At 39.9% G+C, this 20,593-nt stretch overlaps 3 protein-coding genes across 4 annotated transcripts in view; 1 reads left to right on the plus strand and 2 right to left on the minus strand.

Moving 5' to 3' along the window:
• LOC103514143 (dynein heavy chain 5, axonemal) overlaps positions 1-13,419 on the plus strand; it is a 65,363-nt gene extending 51,944 nt beyond the window's left edge. Inside the window, exons 51-67 of the mRNA XM_026827186.1 lie at positions 229-397; positions 861-1,016; positions 1,355-1,510; positions 1,914-2,070; positions 2,328-2,449; positions 2,824-2,973; positions 3,477-3,648; positions 4,211-4,441; positions 4,500-4,675; positions 5,042-5,143; positions 5,490-5,570; positions 5,733-5,812; positions 6,194-6,413; positions 6,746-6,861; positions 9,119-9,174; positions 11,683-11,816; positions 12,259-13,419. Of these exons, the coding sequence (XP_026682987.1) occupies positions 229-397; positions 861-1,016; positions 1,355-1,510; positions 1,914-2,070; positions 2,328-2,449; positions 2,824-2,973; positions 3,477-3,648; positions 4,211-4,441; positions 4,500-4,675; positions 5,042-5,143; positions 5,490-5,570; positions 5,733-5,812; positions 6,194-6,413; positions 6,746-6,861; positions 9,119-9,174; positions 11,683-11,816; positions 12,259-12,462 (2,482 nt within the window). The 3' untranslated portion in view covers positions 12,463-13,419. The remainder of the gene's footprint in view (positions 1-228; positions 398-860; positions 1,017-1,354; positions 1,511-1,913; positions 2,071-2,327; positions 2,450-2,823; positions 2,974-3,476; positions 3,649-4,210; positions 4,442-4,499; positions 4,676-5,041; positions 5,144-5,489; positions 5,571-5,732; positions 5,813-6,193; positions 6,414-6,745; positions 6,862-9,118; positions 9,175-11,682; positions 11,817-12,258) is intronic.
• LOC108252988 lies at positions 6,447-11,695 on the minus strand. The gene is made up of 8 exons (XM_017446102.2): positions 11,293-11,695; positions 10,934-11,048; positions 10,442-10,659; positions 9,874-10,032; positions 8,500-8,685; positions 7,669-7,896; positions 7,207-7,327; positions 6,447-6,933 (listed from the first exon to the last, which is right to left on the minus strand). Exons 2-8 carry the CDS (start codon positions 11,028-11,030, stop codon positions 6,629-6,631), a joined length of 1,314 nt encoding a protein of 437 aa, XP_017301591.2. The 5' UTR covers positions 11,031-11,048; positions 11,293-11,695; the 3' UTR covers positions 6,447-6,628.
• A 1,234-nt stretch (positions 13,420-14,653) lies between the features above and the next one.
• LOC103514144 (MOB kinase activator-like 3) lies at positions 14,654-19,117 on the minus strand. 2 transcript variants are annotated; one of them, XM_026827189.1, is made up of 6 exons: positions 18,829-19,117; positions 18,432-18,618; positions 18,240-18,297; positions 17,396-17,529; positions 16,967-17,082; positions 14,654-15,030 (listed from the first exon to the last, which is right to left on the minus strand). In XM_026827189.1, exons 1-6 carry the CDS (start codon positions 18,874-18,876, stop codon positions 14,890-14,892), a joined length of 684 nt encoding a protein of 227 aa, XP_026682990.1. In that variant the 5' UTR covers positions 18,877-19,117; the 3' UTR covers positions 14,654-14,889. The 2 variants fall into 2 exon arrangements, with proteins under 2 accessions (XP_026682990.1, XP_008477232.2); XM_008479010.3 differs by lacking the exon at positions 18,240-18,297 and having other exon boundaries at positions 18,374-18,618; positions 18,829-19,116.
• Positions 19,118-20,593: the final 1,476 nt, after the last annotated feature.

Genomic DNA, 20,593 nt, shown 5'->3' on the forward strand with positions numbered 1-20,593 from the left:
CTCGATTGATTAAACATCCAAATTTGAAAACTTGACCTGTACTGGAACCACCTTCTCCGGAAGTCACTATCCCACTGAGGTATTCATACACAAAAATCCCACTTTAAGGCTTAGGTGTAGGGGCAAACAGCCTTAAAGGATGGGTTGAGCTTATACGAAGTCTACCACTGAGGATGCTTCTTTTCAATCTGTATTCGCCGTTTTGTAACTTGTATTTCCTGTTCTCAGACTGGTGGGAGACGTGGTTCTGGCCACAGGGTTTCTCTCCTATTGCGGTCCCTACAATCAGTCATTCCGCGCCAATCTGGTGTCCCAGTGGTCCAACATTTTGGAGACCCACCATATCCCGTTCACGACGAGTCTGAATATTACCAACATGCTGGTCGAATCATCCACGGTAAGTGACCACTGAGGTTGCTTCTTTTCAATCTGTATTCGCCGTTTTGTAACTTGTATTTCCTGTTCTCAGACTGGTGGGTGACGTGGTTCTGGCCACAGGGTTTCTCTCCTATTGCGGTCCCTACAATCAGTCATTCCGCGCCAATCTGGTGTCCCAGTGGTCCAACATTTTGGAGACCCACCATATCCCGTTCACGACGAGTCTGAATATTACCAACATGCTGGTCGAATCATCCACGGTAAGTGGCCCAAATGTGGTCAGCTTTGTGGGCTAGTCATCAAGAATGAATCAGGCAACTTAGTTAGATTGGTACTACTACTAAGTAAGGTTAATGAATTTAAATTTGAAAAAAAAAAAAAATATATTTATTTATTTTTTTCTTAAGGAGCTGATTCCAACTTTTTTTTTTAATGTGTGTTTTGACGATATTAATAGTGTAATCGGCCTTCGTTTTCTCCAGGTATCAGAATGGACACTCCAGGGGTTACCAAACGACGAGCTATCAGTACAGAACGCTCTCATTGTTACCAAGTCTAGTTCCTATCCTCTCCTGGTGGATCCTCAGAATCAGGGCAAGATGTGGATCAAGAACAAAGAATCCAGTAATGAACTACAGGTGGGATTTTAAATTGAATTAATCCTAATTTCAGCAATCGGCGATAGCACGTTGTATGCACCAGTTCCTAGTGGATCGCTAAAGTTCAGCAACGTTGCGTGTGGATAATATCTGGATGGGTGACCATCTGGGTAATCGCGTGCTCCTGGCTTTTCCGGCCCACTCAGGCTGGGTGAGGTCAATGTGAGTAGCCGGCTAGCTTGTCACCGAATGGTGGGTAAAACCCCCGGCACTAAAAACCTTACCGCTTGTTTTTTTTTTTTTTTTTTGGTTTGAAGTTTTTGAAAGTTCGAGATTCAAAGAGTAACAAGGTGCCTAATGATCTACTCTATTTTCAGATAACGTCTCTGAATCACAAATACTTCAGGACTCATCTGGAAGACAGTCTATCGCTAGGACGTCCCCTACTCATTGAGGATGTAGGAGAAGAGCTAGATCCCGTGATAGATAATGTACTCGAGAAGAATTTCATCAAGTCTGGATCCATTGAGAAGGTAAGAGCAAATCTATTTAATATTTAATTGTACCTACACATTATACATACAAAATTGTCGAAAACATTGACGGAATAAATCACGGAATCAACCCATTTCCCTGAAAAAAAAAAAAAAACGATAAGTAGGTAGGTACTATAATGATAGGAATAATTGAATCGTTCCCAAGAAGAACGGCCTATGGTAGTAAGTTACTAACTAACATATACTTCCTGGGAACAATTCAGTTATAGATCCTGGATGAAATAGATCGAATTACTCCAACCTTCATTGATCATTTTTGAAAAATGTTCGCAGAAATGAAGGAATATTTTTCCTTTCTCAAATTCTCAATTTCGTTTTATTTAAAATCTATTTCCTACAGGACTTAATTTCCCCTATTTAATTCTATTCTGTTGTACAGGTAGTGGTGGGGGATAAAGAGAATGACGTGATGCCTGGTTTCATGCTGTACATTACAACCAAACTACCTAACCCTGCTTATTCTCCGGAAATATCGGCCAAGACGTCCATCATAGATTTTACTGTCACTATGCTGGGACTGGAGGATCAACTATTGGGTAAGTCTAAATGGGGGCCTTTGTAGAAACATTCAAAAACTCAAGATGGGTACATAGATTCGTAGACGCCATCCTCTAGAGCTGTTTGCCCTTCACCTAAGCCTCATCAGGAGTGGGCTTTTTGTGTATAAGTACATAGGTTAGTCCAGTGGTAACGCACTTGCTTGCCATGTAAAAGGTCCCGGGTTCGATCGCCACCATTGGATTAAAAAAAAAAAAAAAAAAAATGAACCGGTCTTTCGATTGAATATTTCAAGGGGGAGCCTCGCTGGATTTGAATGCCGTCACTCCAAAGCCGTTCCGATGGATTTTGGATTTCACATGGCTCAACTTGGTGGAACTAACCAAACTCAAAGTGTTTGCCTCCATTTTGACCAAGGTAAATTTGACTGGAAAACCATAGTATCGTTTCTGGTTGTGCATCAATCATCAATTCTTTTTTAAATTTTGAGTCAGGCTTGTGGAGGGTAGTTATAACCTCTAGGTCGCGTGTTCCACTGTCGCCCGGCTCGGACTTTTTCCCATACCGATAAGATTCGTGCTTGGAACAGTTGGCTTTCGATTTCGGGACGATGAGATATCTGTTGTTACAGATCCCTATATCAAACCTCCTAAAAATAAAAAAAAATCTGATGAATTTTTGAGGATGATGGGACTTTTTAGTGGTCAAAAGTATGAATGTATTTTAACGTAAAAATTGTTTTAAATAAAAGAAAAAAATCTTTTTCTCTCTCTCTCTCTGGATGTTTCCAGATAAAGAACAGCGAGCGTGAATGGCGTGTATGGTACGAGAAGGAAAAACCAGAGGAAGACGATATTCCCTGCGGCTATCATAAGACATTGGATGTGTTCCGCAAACTACTCCTCATTAGATCTTGGAGTCCTGACAGAACCTTGTCACAGGTAAAGATGTCCTGTTGCTGTTGTTGTAGCGGCTTTAGCTGTAGCCGAATGGTGACGGCAGAATAAAGAAAGGATATCTAGGATCTCTAGCCATGTTTACTCGGCTCGTCCTAAACTGCAATCAACCCTCGTGAGAACTTGTGCTTGTTCTTTGGTAGAGAAGTCCTGATACTACTCGCTGTGCTATATTGTATTGCTCTCTATAGGTGTCCTGGCATTTTTTTTTCATCTCATTCAAGAGTCATTTTATCATTATTTTGTCCCAAATACAGAAGACCTTATTTAGACTGCTGGAGTAAAGGGTCTTTTCAGTCTCATTTCTTCAGTATAATCAGGGTATATTCTATTCTTTTTTTTTTTTTTTTTTTTTTTTTTTTTTTTTTAACCCCATTGTACTGTAACTGGGAACTGGCACAAACAAGCAGTGTACCCTAGGGTATATTCTATCCTTTTTTTTTTTTGCTTTCAAGCCCATTTGTAAATGTCATTCTATTGTTACCCAGGCGCGGCGTTATGTGATGGACTCCCTAGGGCCGGAATACGGAGAGTCCTGTATCCTGGATCTGGAAGCCACATGGGCAGAATCAGAACCCCGCTCCCCTCTTATCTGTATCCTGTCTATCGGTTCAGATCCCTCCCCACAGATCACGGCCCTGGCTAAAGCCAAAGAATTAGGTAAGTCTGGTGTTTTCGTCCTGAAAGCGAAGAGAAAAGGAAGACGGGATAGGAGCAAGCTAGCCGTTCCGAGAACGAACCTTATTTGTATGTGGGATAAAGTGCGCCCCGGGGGACCTAGCGCTTAGGCCAGCCACTCACTATCAGGTAAACCTGTGAAGTACACGTCTGTGAGACCTGATCAGGTGTACTAGTCAGGTCTACCTGAGAGTGAGTGGCTGGCCTTACAAGATAGACGTGCTACCCTCCAAGCTATGCAATAAGGCTGGCCAGATCGAGGTTTATTGAGTGGGGAACGACATTTGTGACAAGTATTCAAGTATATACCTCTTTGCTTCACACAATTGAAATTCATTTTTAGCCCTTCCAAGCCCTCGCTAATATAGTACCCTTACTTACTTACTTTTAGTGTCGGGACCATTAAAATGCCAATCAAATGATATTTTCCCATCGGGATGACATTCTCGTTGCTTTCTCATTTGCCAATCACATATCTTCGGTGTTTCATGTTATTGCTAGATTTTGACAGGTTAGCAAATGATCGTTGATTTAACCCTTTTAGTGCTCCGGTCCGTCTCAATGGGCCAAGGTCAGGAGCTGCACGCTCGACGTCTGATAGCCGAAGCTATGGCAGATGGAGGTTGGGTACTCCTGCAGAATATTCACCTTTCTTTGCCGTTCTGTAGTGAAGCTATGGACGCCCTTATAGACACAGAGGTGATCAATGATACATTCCGCCTGTGGATGACCACCGAGGTGCATCAGCAGTTCCCCATTGGATTACTTCAGGTATGCATGTTATTGGTAAATTTTGACAGGTTAGCAAATAATCCTTGATTTAACCCTTTCAGTGCTCCGATCTGTCTCAATGGGCCAAGGTCAGGAGTTACATGCGCGACGTCTGATAGCCGAAGCTATGGCAGATGGAGGTTGGGTTCTCCTGCAGAATATTCACCTTTCTTTGCCGTTCTGTAGTGAAGCTATGGACGCCCTTATAGACACAGAGGTGATCAATGATACATTCCAGGTCTACCTGATAGTGTGTGTGCTTATCAGGTACCTGAGTGGCTTGCCGTTGCCTTAGCTAAAGCCGAGGGTGTGATGGTCTGCAACCAGGTTTACTATCTCGTCCTGAACTACATACTTCAATGTACAATCACCTATCATGAGGCCTTTGGCTTGTTCTTTTGAAGCCATGTATATCCACTTAGGACTGCCAGCTAGCTAGGCTGGTTAGGGGTTCGCTAGTCTGCTCTACTCCGAGAACGTACGTTTAGGATATAGTTCACCCCGAGTAGGAATCAAACCAGCGTTCTAGCACTTACAAAGCTACTTTCAAATCTAACTAGGCTGTCAATCTAGTTATTATTATATTTATTTGATTGTTATACAGGGTATCTCATGGCCTACTGTGTGTTATATGTTGGGTGAAGTTCAATACGGCGGCCGAGTTACCGATGACTTTGATAAGAGACTTCTCACCACATTCACACAGGTAAGAGAGAGTGTGTGTGTGTGTGCGTGTGTGTGTGTGTGTGTGTGTGTGTGTGTGTGTGTGTGTGTGTGTGAGAGAGAGAGAAAGAGGAGAAAGGAAATTTTTAGAACAAAATACAAAGAAAATTATAAAAAGAAAGAAAGGGAGTAGAGAGGAGAGAGTAAAGTAAAAGGAAGGAGTATCTTTTAGCTTGGTTACGTGCATTCTCATACAAAGCACATTGCATACTCAAATATTATCCGGGCGTTCATACAATTTTTCATTAATTCTTTAATTTTTATTGTCCAAATTATTGTTAAGTAGGTAATTAATTATTGTGTTTTGTTTGACCGTGTGGTTTCGGCAGGTTTGGTTCTGCGATATACTCCTGAGACCCGGGTTCGAGTTCTACAAAGGCTACAAAGTTCCCATCACTCGAAATCTTCAGGTATGTTGAAATTATTTTAGGCAGCGTCTGCACTATAATCGATGGACATTATCTGAAACACGTCCATGACAGGCGGACCTGATCAGATCTACCTGATAGTGAGTGGCTGGCCTTATAAGAGAAGGGAATATCTTCTTGTAAACTGCTACACTTTTTTTCCAGACATATGTGGACTACATCAACGGCTTACCACCTACAGACACTCCTGAAGTGTTTGGTCTTCACTCAAACGCTGATATCACGTAAGTTCTAGATGTACATAGCTACATTGAACGTGTAGGTATATTTGTTAACCTACAGTAATAGCATTTTGCTACTAGTTCCCAATGAATCACTGAAGTTAAGCAACGTTGCGTGTGTTTGGCATCCAGATTGGCAACTATCTGAACTATCCCCGTCAAAGTAAGAACAACAAAATTTTTGGTAAAATTGGAGTGAAATTTATTGCACAAATGATAACAATATAGCGTAAAACGGAGGGATTTGAATGGAGCTAAACCCCTCTAAAACTTAGCGGTTTAGCTGGAAAAATTTCCCCCCAGGTACCAACACAGCTAAGGGTATCCTGGACACCCTTCTATCGGTACAACCCAACACCAGATTTTCCTTTTTCTCTACCCTAGGTACCAGATCAACACAGCTAAGGGTATCCTGGACACTATACTCTCTGTACAACCCAAGGAAGGTGGAGGAGGAGGGGGTGAAACCAGAGAGTCCGTGGTGTACAAGCTGGCAGAAGACATGCTGGAGAAACTGCCCAAGGCTTACAACGCCTTCGAGGTAATCTTTTTAGGCTATCTCTTCTTGAAAGATAAAGTACACCCCGGGCAGGAATCGAACCCGTGACCTAGCACTCTCAGGCGTGCTACCCTCCTAGCTAACTAGGCTGGCTGATTTGGCCTTGGATAGTTATAAGTCTGCCCCGAATTTCAAAAGTTCATCTTTAGATTAACCCGGTCCCCGATCTATGAAAGTGAAAAAAATCTGCCGAATCGGTTCGTGTAAAGATACACAGGCTCACTGAAACTTGGCCTGGCGCACTACCGTGTGCTCACATCTCACTGAACCATTTCGTCCAAAGTCTCCAGCACATCCTCCTCGAGGGACAGTTGAAACAGACTTTGCGATCCCCTCAGTACCCCGGTCACGTGTACTTGTGGCACCCCCTGTACTAGGGCCACCACCTCGTCTACAGCACAGCAATAGATGACACCCCCATAGCTCTGTTTGTAGGAAGGCCACTGGTGGTCGGTGCAGACATCTTTGCACACCCTGTGACCGGAGAGGTCCAGTGGGTTGTTGTCACTGACGAAAGCGATTCCTTGGTTCGAGGCCGGGTCGCGCACGATTTTGTACAGGAAGTCTGGAATAAGGAATGCATTTTTATTGTGTTAAGCATGAATACTTGTCACAAATGTCGTTCCCCGCTTCATAAAGTACGCTAAATTTTGTGACTAACTTGGACTTGAATCACCAACCTCCAGATCCAAAGTTCAACATGTTAACCACTACCTACACCACTGAGGTTGGTTTAACCACTGCACCACTGAGTTTGGTGTTATTGATGAAATAATTGAAGTCTAAGCTTAAAATTATGTGTCTTGGTTGGGATTTGAACCCGCGTCCTCCCGCTTACCAGGAATAGCGATGTGTTTGTGTTTGGGATCAAGATAGTCAGGTTGAGAGGGGCGAGATGAAGTGTTATCGGACTTAGCATCGTTTAGTATACCAGTGATGATGTCCAGGGTGAGATTACGCTGGAAAAAAAGAGAAGTTTGAAAAGGCCAAAGTTGCTTGAGAAGAAAGAAGATATTGGCAGTGAACCGTGCATACCACATCAAAGGTTTGAACGAGAGGCTGGTTATCCTTAGGCGGAAAGGACCAAAAGTTATGGTTGAACACGATTTTTCACTGTGCACTAATTTTCAATCGCTTTTGACGAAAAAGATACACACACAGGTAACTTGAGTCTCTTTTAATTTTTAGAAAATTCAATTTTTTTTCCTCTTTTTTTTGTCAAGTTTAAACAAATTAACGGCAACGGGTTGAGCTCATATATTACATGGGCTGAGCTGATTTATGAAGAGCATTATTTTACCTCCATAGCTACTCGTCGAATATTGATCTCCAGTTTCTCCCAGTGTCCTCGAGCTATGCTCTTCCACTGAGGTACTATATTGATGTACATATCCAGGGCGCGTCTCCAAGCTTTGAGTGGGAAATCTTTACGAGGCACCAGTTGAGTTCTGGCGAGGCTGTTTGACTCCAAGTATTTCCTCAGCAGAGCGTTGTCCAAGTAGGAGGCGAACATTTTGCGCTGAGATTTCTGGGGGAGAGAATTTGAGTGTGGATTTAAGAAGGGACAATTTGAGTGGGAAGTCTTTACGAGGCACCAGTTGAGTTCTGGCGAGGCTGTTTGACTCCAGGTATTTCCTCAGCAGAGCGTTGTCCAAGTAGGAAGCGAACATTTTGCGCTGAGATTTCTGGAGGAGAAAATTTAGTGTGGTATTAAAAATTGAGTGGGGAATTAAGAGGAAAAAAATTATGTATGAAGTTAAGGAAGGGGGATAGAGTGGGGAGAGAGAAAATTTCAGGAAGGGTTTCAGAGTTTCGTAAATCAAACCTACCTTGATGTAGTGGTGAAGACGATTGCCTGGTAGACATGAGGCCATGGATTCAATTCCAGCCAAGGTATGTAATTTCATCCTCAACATTATTTCGACTACAATAATAATACCTACTTAGTAGTAGCCTACTCGTATTACTGTTGTTGTGAGGAGAATCTTTAGTACCTATTCTATTCGAGCGGTATATTATACTATTATTTGTTTGTGATGTTTGCAATTTTTCCTCGAATGGAGCTGTTTCTTCCAACAAGCAGTCGTAAATTCACACCTTTACAACCCCTTATGTACTCCCTTTTCTTTACCTTCTTATAAAGAATCTCCGGATTGACATTGCCGTAAACTTTTTCCACATTCTTGTAGGGTCGAACCCGGATCTTCTGTACAGCAGCCTTGAGTGTAGGACCGCGTAGTGTGTGTCTAGTATACAGGGTGGTCAGAGTAGCGGGGTCAAAGCAAGCTTCCATGAGAGTCTCGTCTTGTTTATCCACCTGGGAAAGAATTATGGAAATAGAAAGATCGTAATCGTAATGGTATAATACACCTTGTATTTGTGGTCAGCGGCGACTGCACGATAAATGCAATGCACCAGTACTCACTGGATTACTGAAGTTAAGGAACGTTTCGCGTGGCTTATATCCGAATCGGTGACTTCAGGCAATCGCGGGCTGCTATATTTTCCCGAACCCATTTAGGTTGGGTGAGGTTAATGCGAGTTAGCCATTATAGGTTGTCGCCTAGTGATGGGTAAATACCCGGGTACTTATTTTTGGGGTAAATACCCTGGGTATTTACCCGGGTAAATACCCAATTTTTATAAATACTCACCGGGCCGGTTTAGGGCAACCCCCTATCATATGGTACAGTGGTACTGTAGGTACACCATAATATAAGTGCACCTAGTCCCCTCTCCCTCTGTAACAGGCAAGATGCTATGATAGGTGTGGGTAACCAATTCTGTGTACTACCATTAGTGATGGGTAAATACCCGGGTACTTATTTTTGGGGTAAATACCCTGGGTATTTACCCGGGTAAATACCCAATTTTTATAAATACCCGGGTATTTTCAAGAAGCACCTCAGTCGATTTGTGCCCAGGAAATTAAAAAAAAAAAAATAAAGTGACGATGTTTTTTGTTTATTTTTCTTCTTTTTTTAAAATACCCGGGTATTTACCCACCCTGGGGGTGGATAAATACCCGGGTAAATACCCAATTTTTATTTACCCACCCAGTGGGTATTTACCCACGACCCATCACTAACTACCATAGATCACCCGGCCGGTTTAGGCTAACCCCCCTATCATATGGTACACTGGTACTGTAGGTACACCATAATATAAGTGCACCTAGTCCCCTCTGTAACAGGCAAGATGCTATGATAGGTGTGGGTAACCAATTCTGTGTACTACCATAGATCACCCGGCCGGTCTAGGCTAACCCCCCTATCATATGGTATACTGGTACTGTAGGTACACCATAATATAAGTGCACCTAGTCCCCTCTGTAACAGGCAAGATGCTATGATAGGTGTGGGTAACCAATTCGTCGCCGAATGAAGGGTAAAAATTCTGAGCCGTTATACAGTGACATCAAACCATTTAAAAAATGATGAAAAAAAAAAAGTTTTAGGTAACGAACTTGGGACCTTAAGGAACTCAATTTTCTGTCAACCATTACCTTAAATCCAATTTTGTATGAATCAAATTTCCCACCGGCTCCACACTGTCCTATCTTATCCACATGGACTTCCATATCTCCAGTGCATTTCAACTCCTTGATGTCAATCCTACTCTGCTGGGATGAGAATTTCCGATCGTGGCAAGCTATGACTGAAACCTGAAATAATAAATGAAGACCTGGAATATTCACCGTCAGACCGTCTGATAGACCTGGGTCTGTCAGATGGCCTGAGGGTGAGTGATCTTTATAATTGAACATTGGGACATTTTGTTCTAAACTGACAGTTGCTGTAGCGGCTTCAGGTGTAGCCGAATGGTGATGGCAGAATAAAGAAAAGATAGCTTTCTTTTTTTCCGTCATACACCGGGGTAATGGTACAAGCCATGTTTAATAGGGTCGTCCTGAACTGCAGTCAACCATCGAGGGGACTTGTGCTTGTTCTGTAAAAGCAATAAGACTGAATGACCCTTTGAAAACTACCAGCTTTCTTTCTGTAAAGGCCCTTTCTTGAGCAGTTTTTATACCTCATTAAACTACTAGGTATAATAAGGGCCTAAAATCTTACCGGTTTCTGAAGTCCCTCAATCTGATTCCCCTTGCCCGGGCATGCTAACATAACAGACTCTTCATTTCTAATGTGCAAATAGTTGACTCGTTTGCCCGACAGTTCGATTCGGGTGTCGGGCAGAAAGAATTGAGTGCTGCTGTTGGTCACCGGAGTGTAGTGCAGAAACAGAGGTGCTCTGTCGTCCAGGTGTTTTCTCGAGAGAATTATGGTGCAGTCTGGAAAATGGGAATGATTGTTGAGGTTTTTAATATCAGAAAAGAAGTTTTTTTTATGAGTGATGTTTTTATTGCGCCGCAGGCCTCACAAAAAACGTGACGAGTCCTTAGTGGTTACTCATCCAGGTAAAAACCAAACACCACGTTGTTTAGCTTGAATGGTCCGTCTCGTCGAGAACTAAAGCCATTTCCAGAATTTACAACTTTGGTGCAAGGTGTTCAGGTTCTGGTTAGCTATCGGAATAATGAAAGGTACCACTTAGTAGGCACTTACCCTTGTCCAATGATACAGGCTCTAAACCTTGTACATAGTTCTGCCATAAACACAGAATCGAAAGAAGCCATGAGAACTGCTTGGTAGAGGACAACATTGCATCGGGCTCACAGGGCTGAAACAGAAACCCAGTCTTTATCAAAAATGGCATATTGGGTTCATTTCACACGTTTATTTGCTCGGTCCTATCATACAGATTATTATCATTTGATTGATATTTTTATTTATTATTTTTATTATTATTTTATTTTTTCAAGAAAAAAAATATGTACCTAACACCTCGTCACTAGAAGTAAAGGGGCTTTTCAGCCCTATCCCGAAAGTACCTGGTAATATAAAGAAAATTATATCCATCTTACCTTCTTATCACGAATCCCTTTAAATGTTTTCCGTTTGAACTGATCGCTGTCTCTATTGCCTACTCTAGAAATTAAGAATACTGAAATATCCACTAAAAAGGTGGGTAATAATTCCTAGGTATATAAACAAGGTACCTACAGTCACCTCCGGTCACTTTCAAATCCTATTGACTACGCTAATTGTTTTGTTTCAAACTCCGGAACTGTATAGAATAAATTAAGCTATCTTCAGAGATGTATTCAATGAACAAATCTGAGCATCATTTAAGATAAAGAGATGTTATGACTTATCCTACTGTTCGTTTAACTCTTGCTAATGTGTTTGCACGTGAAAAACGCAGCGTGAAGGAAAAAATCTGCCAAGGATTAACACGTAACTTCCTCCGACAGAAATCGTGTTAATTTACCACAACAAGGATGAACTCAATGATTCACCACCAGAGGGAGTGTATGTGCACGGATTGTTCCTAGAGGGCGCTAGTCTCGATCGGCGAGGAGGCAAACTGGTCGAGTCTAAGCCTAAAGTGAGTACCAAGGGGTTAAATACACCAGTGACGCCTAAGACATAAAGTGAATATTAAGGGGTTAAACACGTCAGTGATATCTAACACTCAAAGTAAGTATCAGGGGGTCATGTGCTTTGTGTCTTAGTATGCCCCTCATCAGATGGGCGATAAAGGGCACAATACTTCCAACTTAGGGGCTGAGTCAACACGAGAACACCAGAAATCAGAAAGTAATGGATTGGAAAACATCACATGTCTTTAAGCACACTAGTTGTCGAGGGTCTACGTTTTCCTTGCCCTTAGGATCAATTTAAGTTGAAGAACCCGCTGAAATATTTGCAATCCAAATACAAGAGCATTTTTTTTTGCTCTGGGAATCGCACCCGGGACCTTTGGCTTGAGGTTACGGCCGAACCAACCATACTCCCAGCTTAACACGATTCCCTGTGTTCTCTCTTAGGTTCTGTACGAACAAATGCCCGTGATCTACATTTACGCCATCAACACCACGGCTGGTAAAGACCCGAAGCTATACGAGTGTCCCATCTATAGGAAACCCCAGCGCACTGATCTTAAATATGTCGGCTCTATTGATTTTGAAACGGACAATAACCCGCGCCACTGGACGTTGCGTGGTGTGGCTTTACTGTGTGATATCAAGTAGATACTTGAACGACTAATTAATCCCCAATTCGTATATTTAATCTAGTCAGCCGTATAGACAAATTTAAAATTAAATTTAGAATGTAAGTAAACCTAGTTAATTAATATGTGATAAAAAGATCATTCAGACGTCTGATCTAGTCAGTATTCGTATAGATAAAATAAATAAATTTAGAAACATTAAAATCTAGTTATATGGCAAAGACATCTTCCTTAAAGTCGAGATAACTTTATCGAATCTCATCTTCAAACCCACCGTTACGAGCAAGGTACGTAGGTACATTTAAATTTAAACCCCCAAGGCGTTTAAATTATAGTAAATAGCTCACTCATAGAGGAATAATAAGAACAAAGAAGAGCTAAATCGTATTAAATAAGTTTAATTTAATAAAATTTAAATAAACAATGCAAAATAAATACAATAAATTGATGGGCTATTTAAATTACTTGAGCCCACGACCAGTTTTGAAAGAGAGTAATATTTAAATGCTTAAAACCTGGGGTACATTCAGCATGTTTGAGAATAACTGAGGAGCTGTTAGTCAAGGGGAGTTCAAAGGAAAAGTCAAGCTAACCAAATTTGATACGATTTCCCCCTTTGATAGAATGTTGAAAAGGTTCCCCTTAATATACCGTATATATAAAAATCCTAGCTTTTGACCAATCAAATGCGAAAATAATATTTATTTTTTAGACATTAAAAAAGTCGTAAAATTAAAACTATTTAACACTGGCTCTGGTTCGGAGTTTTGAGTATTAAAGGCTAGAAATAAAGACTTGGTGGGAGTTGACAAACAGAGGTAGATACGTAGATCTGTAGTGAGTAGCTTACAGCACTAGCGATAGCCCAGCTATCCTAGCTTTAAAACAAGACAGCATAGCTCATCCTTAATAGGAATTTAGCTAAAAAAAAAAATAATAAATAATCCAATTTTGCCTAACGTAAAATAATTGCATGAAAACAAATACCATTTTGTTATAACCTAAAACGTTATAGGAAGTAAAAATCAAACCGAAAATATTACACAATATACCTAATAGGTAGGTCAGTAATAACCCTACCTATGGATGCGTTTTAAAATATACTCGTAAGTATAAAGGTGTACCAATATCTATCAATAAGTATCAAAAGGAACCAAAAAAGTATCAAATCTGTGAAAAAGTATCAAACCAAATAGTATCCCTAAATTAAAAGCGATCGCTTTGGGGATTTTGTTTTAAATTAATTTTGAATAAATATCTATTAAATTATAATTTTAAATTAAAACTACATTTGAACACTCAGTATACACAACACAGAACATTTAAATACACGAGTATAGGTACATAATTTACCATGTAGAAAATGCTATCGGATTTAGTGAGCCGCCGATTTGCGGACAAAGGTCCCAAAGATTACATATTTTCGGGCAACCGAATCTGCAATATGTAAGGATTCGGCTTTTGGTAAATTTCTTTGAGTCACTCATGGTGTGGTTACAGTTGCTTTATGGCGTGGTTACGGTTACATTAGATCAAAATATCAGACGTCTAACGTCGTTAGCTTGGAAGGGTAGCGCGCCTACCTTGTAAGCGCTATATTGGATTCCCGCCCCGCGGGCGAACTTTATCCTAAACAGATAAGGTTCGTTCTCGGAACGGCTGTTTTTCTCTTGTCCTGTCTTCCTTCTCTTCGATTTTGGGACAATAAGACCTTCGTTGTTATAGTTCCCTCTAAAAATTTCCTCTTGATTGAATCTTCTTTCATACCCGTTCCTGGTATTGTTATACCTCTTGATTGTCAAAATTCTTGCCTTTTTGTCGTTCATCACAACGGTCGTATCTCAACCTGATTCTGTGCAGTAATGATTAATTAGATACAAAAGTGAAATCGGTTTATGTTGAATCACACCTAGGAGATGAGCCTGGAGTAAGTTTCACTTGAGTGACTTACTGATCTGTATCAAACTCACTACAACGCCGCTTTTCATTGTATTAACTTACCGTTGAGAATTAGGAGGCGGCTCTTGCCAGTTGACTCAACAGGAACTCGAAATCACGGGCGAAACTATGAAACAGCTTGACCTACCTATTTGTTTTTGTGAAGAGGTTTGACAGAGGGAACTGTAACTACTAAGGTCTTATCGTCCCGAAATCGAAGAGAGAAGGAAGATAGGGTATGGCTGAGATTCAACCCATGCTCTCCTGTTTACCAGGTGAACACCTCAACCACAATAAATCCAAGCCAGAAAATCAAGAGGAGTGAAAGATGATATTTTGTGAAACAATGTTCCTGGAAGTTTGAGAAGTAGCAATAACAAACAAATCAAATCCTGACAATGGGTCTACATTGATTCCACAATAGTTCTAAGCTTGTATGGAACCAATTATTGTGCTATGTGTTTTATGTTTTAGGTGGGAGAATTTTCTATGTGTGGTGGAAGGATGGTTAATGGTTTGCAGCGGGTGACATATCACGACATATTTGGGCGGTCATTTCTCTCAGAGGCTCCAACTCTTTCACATTGACCAGATCAAATTCCCGAATAAAATAGTAGAAGTGTTTGTAACAGGTGTTCACATGGGGTTCCTGTAAGAACAAAAGAAGAGATTACATTATTAACATTCATAACATTGAGAATCAAGTAGCCAAGTACCTACCATATTAAACAAAAGAGCTTGTTATTTTTAGCAACTTAGTGGCTGATTTGGATGGGTGTCCATCTGAGATAGATTGTGTTGTTGGCTAATATTCCAGGGTGCACTCAGCCTCATTGAAAAAGGTGATGGCATTTAAGCCTGATATGATCTTACTCAGGACACTTGTGTCTTTTCACAGAGGATTTTTGTTGCCAATTTTATATTAAACAAAAGAGCTTGTTATTTTTAGCAACTTAGTGGCTGATTTGGATGGGTGTCCATCTGAGATAGCTTGTGTTGTTGGCTAATATTCCAGGGTGCACTCAGCCTCATGAGGACAATTTTATCATTGAAAGAGTTGAAAATTTTGAAATTCCATTGAAAAAGGTGATGGCATTTAAGCCTGATATGATCTTACTCAGGACACTTGTGTCTTTTCACAGAGGATTTTTGTTGCCAATTTTTGTTAATATGACAAGAGTAACACAAAATACTTACAGCTCCAATTGAAACTATCCTATCAAAGTGGTGAATATAAACATGAACAAAAACTCTAAACAACCTTGTCAATATTTTTCTGCATAGGTTCACAAATGTTTTGGGAAAGGGTATATCTGAAACAAGAACAATAACAATTAGGGTAGGAGAAAGCCAGCCGTTCCTAGAACGAATTAAAGCGAAAACTAAAATGGATGTATAGGTACATAGGTATCGGATAACATACACAGATATAAAGTTTATGGTCATTTCTTTTCATTTATTTATTATTCTTTTTTTTTTAGCATGACTTGGATGGGATTTACTATTTTACTCACTGACTGAAGAGCCGCTCTTGGGTTTAATGATAATTAATGTCTTCATTTCACACAATGGATCATTTGTAGGTAACTAGGCAAAATTTCATTTGCATCGACATGTGTTCGGTAAAATCAAAATATGCTCAGTTTGACATCAATGGTAAATTTCAAACAAACCTATGTACATTATACCCTTACAGTGGGTTAAAAATAAAACAGTTCCGTTCTCGAAACGGCTGGCTTTCTCCTATCCTCTCTTCCTCTTCGCTTTCGGGACGATAAGACCTTAGTAGTAACAGTTCCCTCTATCAAACCTGTAAAAAAAAAGTACCCATTTACTTCCAAGGTAAAAAAAAACTGATCCTCCTAAACCCTAACGCTTTGACTGCTATGTTACCTCAGTCTTTCTCGTATACGACTCGAGTGTTGATAGAGACCGAAAAGTCCCTTTACTCCCGCAGTCTAATCAAGGTCTTATGTATTCCCTATACTGATTTCAGGTAAGGGAAGCTCTTCAACGGATGGGCGCTCTACTGCCCATGAACATTTTCCTTCGTCAGGAGATCGACCGTATTCAACGCGTCATTCTGGAGGTCCGGAAAACGCTGACGGATCTCAAGTTGGCAATCGACGGCACTATTGTGATGAGCCATTCACAGTTAATTTCCCTAACATAGGTATCAAATGCCATTTCAATATTAAGGATGTAAGGATTTATTATTATTTTAATTTCTCACCTGTTGAGACAGGAAACAAATTTTCATCATTAATCTGCCCCTCTATCCAGTCCATAGTGATGAGCCAGGGCTTGAAATCTTCCCTGGACGCCATGTACGATGCACGGATACCGGAGAAATGGCAGAAAGTAAGTCAAATGTGAATCTACCTATCTATGAAACCTTTACAAGCCTTAAAGGTTATCCAACTTTTTAATAAAAAAATGTTTCTTCTCAGATATCGTGGGAGTCAGCCACTCTTGGTTTCTGGTACACAGAGCTACTGGAGAGGGACATTCAGTTCAGACGATGGTATCAACACGGTAGACCCAATGTCTTTTGGATGACTACAAGAGTAACACAAAATACTTACAGCTCCAATTGAAACTATCCTATCAAAGTGGTGAATATAAACATGAACAAAAACTCTAAACAACCTTGTCAATATTTTTCTGCATAGGTTCACAAATGTTTTGGGAAAGGGTATATCTGAAACAAGAACAATAACAATTATTTACATGGTACTTCTAATCAACTTATGAATGGGCTTTACAAATCAAAGAGACAATATGAACAAAAAGTAACAATTATTTACATGGTACTGCTAATCAACTTATGAATGGGCTTTACAAATCCAAGAGACAATATTGATTATGCAGTCTGATGTAATTATTTGGTAACTATGAATTTGTTGTGGAGAAAATTCACGGTTAATTTCCCTAACATAGGTATCAAATGACATTTCAATATTAAGGATATAAATCAGTAGGTGTAAGGATTTATTATTATTTTAATTTCTCACCTGTTGAGACAGGAAACAAATTTTCATCATTAATCTGCCCCTCTATCCAGTCCATAAGTAATGCTATGTACTGAGGTGCAGGTAATGCAGTGGGTTTTTTGTACTTGGCTCCATCCGCCCACAAGTATTCATACCAATAACAATTATTTACATGGTACTTCTAATCAACTTATGAATGGGCTTTACAAATCAAAGAGACAATATTGATTATGCAGTCTGATGTAATTATTTGGTAACTATGAATTTGTTGTGGAGAAATTCACGGTTAATTTCCCTAACATAGGTATCAAATGACATTTCAATATTAAGGATATAAATCAGTAGGTGTAAGGATTTATTATTATTGGATGACTGGCTTCTTCAATCCTCAGGGATTCCTTACTGCTATGAGACAGGTAAACATCAATTCCCGCCTATGTCACCGAGTGGTTAAGGGGACAGACTCTTAACTCGGAGATGCTGGAAATTTTCTGACCAAACTTTCCATTTCCGGATAGACATGGACGTAAAATAATGTACTTCTTTCCCAGAGATTTGATAGAGGGTACTGTAACAGCTAAGGTCTTATCGTCCTGAAATCACAGAGAAGAGGACAAGATAGGAGAAAGCCAGCTAATCCGAGAACAAACCTTATTGGCTTAAGATAAAGTCCAGCCCTACCCCGGGCGGGAAACGAACCCGCGACCTAACGCTTACAAGGTAGACGCGATACCCTCCAAGCTAACTAGGCTGCCTAACACGCCAAAGCCGTATTTAGACCCACCTTTACTGTGGGTCGTATTCCGATTTTTTTTTTTTTTTTTTTTTTTTTTTTTTTTTTTTTACCGCCCACAAATATTCATACCGTGGACCTCCAGACATTGTGGGACATGACTCTTCTGTACAGAATTCAGACACAGTACCATAGATGAGATTAATTCTATTGAAGAAATCTACAACATGGACAGCAATCCAATCATTCATATCTTGTATTCATACCGTGGACCTCCGGACATTGTGGGACAAGACTCTTCAGTACAGAATTCAGACACAGTACCATAGATGAGATTAATTCTATTGAAGAAATCTACAACATGGACAGCAATCCAATCATTCATATCTTCACCCTCGGGAAGTTGTACGACAGATCTCAAGTTAATGCCCGAGCTGAGTGATGCTTGAGCTTGTTTGTGAAGGGAGTATCTCATTGTTCCAGGGTTGAACTTTTTCTTGGGGCGGAAAGTCTGTAAGAAATAGACAAGAAAACAGTGTTGGTTAGAACTTGGACACAGTCTTATTTCAACAAGAAATAGATAAGGTAAACATCCACCACAACCAGCCATTGGCCCCTTTGTAGTCAGCAGTTTGTCTCTTTTCTTAATCTGTCTGAATACAATAATTCCTTCTCACATGAGTTCTGGCTAGAGCTAGATTATCAATCAAGATTTACTTACCTTTCCTTTTTGAAAGAACTCCACAAATCCACTCAAGTTTAATGCCATGATTAGTAGTGTGTAAGAACACTGAAATTGGGATTCAAAACGTAGATAACAGACACAGGATAGATGTTATCATATTGGGGAAGAACGGTTCTCTCTTATCACCTTATCATTATAAGATAAGACTACTGCATGGCCTTGATTCACTGGCAATTTTCCAAAAAATCAGTCTCTTTTTTTATCAATTTTCTTGGAAAATTTTTCTTTTTTCACTTTTTTTCCTTTTGTTTATTTTTTTTTTTTTAAGAAAACTCCTAAAATGTCAAACTGCAAAGTGCGTAAACTGCAAAAATGATGGCGTAAACAAGATGGCGTCAAGCGCGAAATTTTAAAATTTGAAAAAAATTTAAATTAGAAAATCTTGGCCTGGGAATCCAACAAAAGTCATAAAGGAATCCAAGGCAATGACAGAGTTGACATTCTTGCCAAGGAATCTATTACTGCTGACATCCTCCCTACCATCAACTCCCATGACATAAAAACCCACTATAAAAAATCCCTCCATAATACCTGGAACAATAAGTGGAAAAACCTACCCTCCCCAAACAAACTCAGAGAAATCAAAGATAATGTTTTCCAATGGGACTCCAGTAACCTTGAAAACAGAAGAGATGAAATCGTTATCACTCGAATTAGAATAGGCCACTCTCTATACACCCATGGCTATTTAATGGATAGAGTCAACATCCCTTCCTGTTCCTTCTGTAATACCGAATCCCTTTCCATCAAACACATAATAATCCACTGCCCTGCCCTACATAGATCCAGAATCAAATTTAATATCCAAAACTCCCTCTCTGAAGCCCTAGGCGATAATAACACTTCCATCTCCAATATTATCCTATTTCTGAAAGATATCAATATCTAGATGTGCATTCGTAGAAGAAAAACTCACAGACGAAAACCTTCATAGCGGAAAAAAATTCCCACGGAAAAAAATCCCTCGGACAAGGTTTTTATCCCACGAAATTGTACTCAGTGATGGTTATACTGTACGAAATTATATCCCACGATGTTTTTCCTGGGAATTTTTTACCGTTATGAAGGTTTTCTTCTGTGACTTTTTCCCGTATGAAGTTTTTCGTCTGCGATATTTACCACTATGACGATTATATTGCGTGTTTTTTTTCCTCCGTGAAGATTTGATGTGGCGAATTTAGAGGTGATGAGGTTTTTATTGAGTGGAAATTATACCCAATGAAGTTTTGACAGTATGAAATTTAACCTGGTGAGATTTTACTGTATGAGTTTTGCTTGTATGACGATTTTCTTCAATAGAAATGTACGGGCTGACAGTTTTACCCTGCGAGATTATACGCCATGAATATTTTCTTCAATGAAGTTTTTCTCGAATGAAGGTTTTCAGTTTCGTAAACTGAAGAGAGATGGAAGATCGAGAGAGAGTGAGAGAGAAGATTTTCCAACAATACATCCAGCTGATTGCAGCATTATTTCTTACCACAGAGGCAATAGATTTGTTTTGGTGTGGCGGTAAAAATTCAAATTTTGAACTTTTCTTTGCATTTGCAGAATGGATTTTCCAAGGCGATTTATCCAATCTATTTCCTTTTGAATTACAATTTTCTTTCTTTTTCAAACGTTTTATTTAAAGAGGAGGTTAACAATTAGAGTCCTATTCCACAAAGAATTGTTTTGTCCCCAAATCAAAGAAAAACTGATTAGAAAAAAAAAACATAAAAGGAAACCTCTAAATTCAGTG

This window comes from Diaphorina citri, unplaced genomic scaffold (assembly GCF_000475195.1).
Source record: "Diaphorina citri unplaced genomic scaffold, Diaci psyllid genome assembly version 1.1 scaffold1089, whole genome shotgun sequence".
In the NCBI taxonomy this organism is placed as follows: Eukaryota; Metazoa; Arthropoda; class Insecta; order Hemiptera; family Psyllidae; genus Diaphorina; species Diaphorina citri.